Source organism: Chenopodium quinoa, unplaced genomic scaffold (genome assembly GCF_001683475.1).
Source record: "Chenopodium quinoa cultivar QQ74 unplaced genomic scaffold, ASM168347v1, whole genome shotgun sequence".
Taxonomy (NCBI): Eukaryota; Viridiplantae; Streptophyta; class Magnoliopsida; order Caryophyllales; family Amaranthaceae; genus Chenopodium; species Chenopodium quinoa.
Genome location: NW_018742334.1, coordinates 258497 through 263816, shown reverse-complemented (window position 1 = coordinate 263816; position 5320 = coordinate 258497). Strand labels below are relative to the sequence as shown.

The window sequence follows — 5320 nt, the reverse complement described above, 5'->3', positions numbered from 1 at the left end:
CCTAATAACCCATCTGAATATTTATGATTTCTGACAGAATTATCGCGCTGATGCTCCACATCCATTCCTGCTATTGTAACCTTACTCCCAAGATAATGTCAAAATAATCACATTTTCTTTCCCTTATCTTCCAACCACTTTCCCATACCATTATTTTTTTCTTACCTAAATATAAGGGTTCCCTTGGCAGAATTATGGTCTTCGCGCTGCCTCCTCAACACTGCACATAGATCTGTCCCTGCTTGCATTGCCCCCTTCCCTCGATAACACATTAATAATTGCTGGTCTCGCGCTCTAAAATAAAAGAGATTCAATATTTTGTATGACTTAGACCTTACTGAAACATGATTATTATTATTTTCTTTGTAGTTGCTTCCTTCACTTGTTGTGTTGCTTCCTACATCTCTTGAGATTCTTCACCCCTGCCTTTAATGAATTCGTGCCACTCGATGAGATGCATCGGATATTATATTGTCAATATCGGAAAATTTCAAAAGTGTTGCATATAATTTACAGATAAGATTTCCTTAAGGCCAGGCCACCATTTGGTACATACATACAGCAGAAAATTAAAATTAATGCAGCTTACCTATTCATTGAACAAAATAATAATGTGGTCCTACCCCTTGCACTCGTGCATCTTACTGTATTTTTAGATTCTCTTCCATAATTCGATTTGGTCTTATTACTTGCTTGCAGTTAGCTACATCCAGCACACGATCATATGATATCGAAGCATTTATGTTAGCGCGATTACATCATTATAATCACCAATGCAACTTGTTTATGTTGTTATTTTTGTTAATAAGTCAGTAGTCACATGAAAACAGAATGTATTTTGTGCCTTTTGGCTCTTTGATTAAGTACTGCAGGAACTCGCTTTTGTTGTTAATTAGTCAGTAATCACATGAAACTAAGCTATATAATGTGGTTTGTGCCTTTTGGCTCTTTGATGAAGTGCTAATACAGAGCAATTAGAATGTAAATTATCATAGTTTTTAATATAAGATGTAAGTCTGAAAATTAAAGTCAGATCTTGAAACTCTGAAATATGTCAGAGATTTTATATCAGTATATGCAACATGTATACTGTCTATTACAAGCTGGCATTGGAGAGTAGGGTGAATGTTAACTTATTAGTTATTACTATCTGTTTGGTTTATCTTTGGAGTTGTGAATTTTCAAATTGTATATCCAGCCAAATATTTCTCTGGTAACAAGGTGTCTAGGAAAATGGGTTCGTTAAACGAACCTGTAATATAGATTTCGTAACGAATTATAGATTAGCGTGCGCATAAGATCGTGAAATTGAAGGCTAAATAAAGAGAAAATACAAGTTCATCTTCATGATAAACATAAAAACGTTTATCTAGTGACATTTTTGTAAATAAATCAAAAAAATTTGTCAAATGTGGACCCTAGTAATGTTGATTTATTTACAGAAACGCCATGATGACTGGGATTTTATATTGATTTATTTACGGAATTGCCACTAGATAAACGTTTTTTGTTCATCATGAAGATGAACTGGGATTGTGTAACGCTATGTAATGACCGTCTATTGATTAACAGGAAAACAAATTTCTATGAAATAGTTCAACACAAAATGTACTTCATTTTTCAATCTTTAATTAGGTTTATTTATTACGAAGTGATAGGGTATAAAATTTGAGAAAACAAATGGAGAACCTTCAAATTATTTATTTATTTTTATTTTTATTTTGCGACTGAATGAAGATCAATAGGAATCGAAATGCAACTCTAACATAATCAAAGGTTAATTAATTAACAAGCCTACTTGCCAAGCTTTGAGCTAGTGGCTTCTTGATGTATGTACCGACCTTTAATTTAGTTTTTTTGTTAATTAGTAAAGTTTACTTCTTAACCTTTGCTTGATCTTAAACCAATTAAAAACAAAGTGAAGAGGTAAGTTAGCTGTAAATTGGAACAAAAAGGCAAAAGACATTACAATTTGATTAATTAGTCTTTTTGTTTAGTGCTTAATAGATCTACTAGATATATTATACTGTATATCCTCAAAGTTATTGAATGAACAAGTACAAATTAGCTAAGAATGCTTTCAAGGCTTAGGAAAGTACTCCAAATAATAATGTCAAGGAAAGTAACATGTACAAGCTACTAAGCTCAATTATTCATATGTACAAATTATGATATTTTCATCAAAAACACTTTCTTTTTCTTCATTATTAACACTTTTGATTGATGTGACAAAGTTGACTTACACCTAATTACACGAGTTTTAACCAAAATTATATGATTTGATTTTGATTCGTATTTATATTAATCTTGTTCGAACAAATTAATCTAGCTCAAAATTAATACTTCATATCAGAATAGATTTGGATTGATATTACTCCAATCCAAACTTATTAATCTGTCCAAGAATGATATGAGAATATTGATAAATTTACATTATAGTAGAATCAGTTTGTATATTATTATGAATTAAATGGACTTCAAATTGAATTAAACTGTTTGACTCATCAGTAGAATATGACTTAGCTTGAACTAAATTAATCCGAAACTAATTGTAATATATATCTGATAGTTGTAAGATTAGTAAATTAATCAACTCAATTGCTCGAAAAATTGGTTCAAATCTTGGCTTAAAATTACTTACATTACATATTTACACTTGCAAAGTCTACACATGAGATTGTAAAAATGGAATTCAACCACTTTCAAAATCAATCAAAACTTTTAACCTAATAATGACATTAATTTTAAGCCTATAAACCAGCAGCAGCAATTTCTAGTTTTCTTTGAGGTGATCTTACTCTAAATACATGTTCTTCACCAGTACATTTATCAACCTTAACAATCCAATTACTCTTCTTTACACTTTTCTCACACATAACATCCCTTCCATTGTTTCCATCAAATCTTGTAACCAACAAACCATCACCAATAGGCAACAAATGTGTCCTTAGACCACTCCATTGCCACGAAGATCCCTTGCAAAACGCGTTATAACCCAAAATCACACCACTTTTCTCTCTTCTCATCACGTGCATCCCTCTCATGACACCCTCATAGTCCTTAAGATTACAATCAACAAGGAAAAAATCCGCGTTTTTGTACTCATTAAGCAACAAATCTTTAGCATCACCAACAACAAAATTAACATATTTTGCATCAGACTTAAGAGCGCGTTTAGATGAAAGTAATTCTTCGCGTCCAGGGACAATGCAGGTTACATGACCTCCTGTTTGATGTGCTGCAGAAACTAAGGCTAACAAATTTGGTGTAACCATTTTTTGGGCACATGCTGCAACCATTACTTGTGCATTGTTCCCTGCTGCTAGGGCTGATATGAATTCGGCCGCATTTGGTTCCTTTTCTTTTGTTTCCTGTAAACAAATAAATCAAACACATGAGATACTGTTAAAAAAAAAACTCGATTTTACATTACATGAAACAAATTATATTTTCTTAAGAAAAAATATAGTAAAAAAAATTATCAAATGCTTACCATTTTAAGAGTTCTAATGTATGCCTTGGTAGCATTTTCAGGTGACCAACAAGCCATTTTTTTTTTCTTGAATTTAATTTTCTTCAGAAAATAATAATTGGGTTTTAAATTGATACTTGTATGAAGAATGAATTGAAGAGTTAGTTGATAGTATGTCCATGCTACAACTATATATATACATACATATACAAAGGGCTTAAAGTATAGTTTATGGGACAAGTTAGAGTCATAACAGCTGGCTTGTCTGGGTAGATGATATTATATTAATAATATCTTAAAATTACTGATTTTTAAAAAATAATAATAATAAAGAGTTATATGAAATGGGAATATGTGGATTTTGTTAGCCTAACTCAGATTGATAAAATCTCTTGTACTTTTGTGCATATCCTACCAAACTATTAAAATTTGGGACTTCAATAATAATTTGTAACAAAAAAGTATGTCATGTCCTTTTACTACCATTATTTTGTATTATATGTTACCATTATTCATCAATAGTTTAAGTTAAATGAAAAAAACTGGTTTAATGTTTGCTTTTGTGATGAGTTTTTCTTATATCACTTATAGAAAGTTATTAAGATTAGCATTAAAAGTATTGTAGATTGATCAAGATTGAGTTCTAAACCACAAACGATACATCGAATAACCACTTCTATACCCCTAACTATAGATCTCATTCTCATGAACACGAAAATCTTAAAGTGGAGATCGAAATATCAATTAAAATTGAATTAATTACGTAGTCTAATTTATTACCCATAGTTTTAAAGGAAAAGATGATAATATATTTATAAAGGAAGAAGTGAAAATAGTATATAGTATTGTCAGTATAATCAGTAAAATTATGTTAAAACAAAAAAAGGTTAAAGGATGCACTCAAGAGTAGACTCAAGTCACTCAACCCACCCAAATTAGAAATAAGACTTTCATTTATAGACATTGATGTTGAGAGAGTACACAAATTGTACTAAGTTGGAAGTTTTAGGTATAGATTTTTGTACAATTAATTCAATCAATTATGGATTAATTGCACATATAACTTAATCCAAATACATTTAATTCAATAAATCAATGCCTAATTAACATATGCATGTGTTAGTTTTGATAAATTATTATAGCCTATAACATGCCTTTGGGACATTGATCATGTTTATTTGCTAATAGTGGAACTCATAGCACTTTTTGAATGGGTCCGTGAGGATCCATTGCATGTGGTGCACCAATACTTAAGCCCAAGTTGTGTATATATGAACTAGTGTACTACTTTGGTGAGAGTAAGATATTTAGTTCCAATTAAGAAGGTTTAATTATTAATTAAGCTTTGGAAAATTAAATTGGTTGGGAATTAAGTACTAGTACAATCGATTTAACTTTTATAATATATTGCTATTTAAGTACTCCGTATATATTTATTAGATGAATCTTTAACTAATTTCTTTAGGAAAATAGTGATAATTTATAAGTATCACTAATCGTTAAAAAAAAGAAGTTATGATTCACTAAAAAAATTATGTGATGAGGACAAGACCTTAATAATTATCACTTCATTATTCTGAAAAATTCGATAAATATTTAAGGACAAAAAAAATTTAGTTGAACAAATCCTAATTGACGTAGACTAGTAATAGATAGGGCATTAGGTACAACGCATTTGAAAAATAAACTCACTTAAACAAAATGAATTTGACCTATGCTATTAGTTTGGGTTATGTATCGAACTGACTATACATATTCTTGGGACGTCGACCCATGTGCACAAGCAAGTGCAATGCACCACATTAGTTGATCGATGGGTCCATGACCTATTGCAAGTGGTGCACTTAC

General features: G+C 30.6%; 1 protein-coding gene across 1 annotated transcript; it reads right to left on the bottom strand.

Moving 5' to 3' along the window:
• Positions 1–2598: 2598 nt before the first annotated feature.
• On the bottom strand, positions 2599–3654 carry LOC110692327. The gene is made up of 2 exons (XM_021869342.1): positions 3494–3654; positions 2599–3371 (listed from the first exon to the last, which is right to left on the bottom strand). Exons 1-2 carry the CDS (start codon positions 3548–3550, stop codon positions 2751–2753), a joined length of 678 nt encoding a protein of 225 aa, XP_021725034.1. The 5' UTR covers positions 3551–3654; the 3' UTR covers positions 2599–2750.
• Between the last annotated feature and the right edge of the window lie 1666 nt (positions 3655–5320).

Coding starts and splice junctions, on each gene's coding strand:
- LOC110692327 (XM_021869342.1), bottom strand. CDS start 3,550: ATGGCTTGTTGGTCACCTGAAAATGCTACCAAGGCATACATTAGAACT. Junction 3,372..3,493: donor ACATTAGAACTCTTAAAATG/GTAAGCATTTGA, acceptor ATTTGTTTACAG/GAAACAAAAGAAAAGGAACC.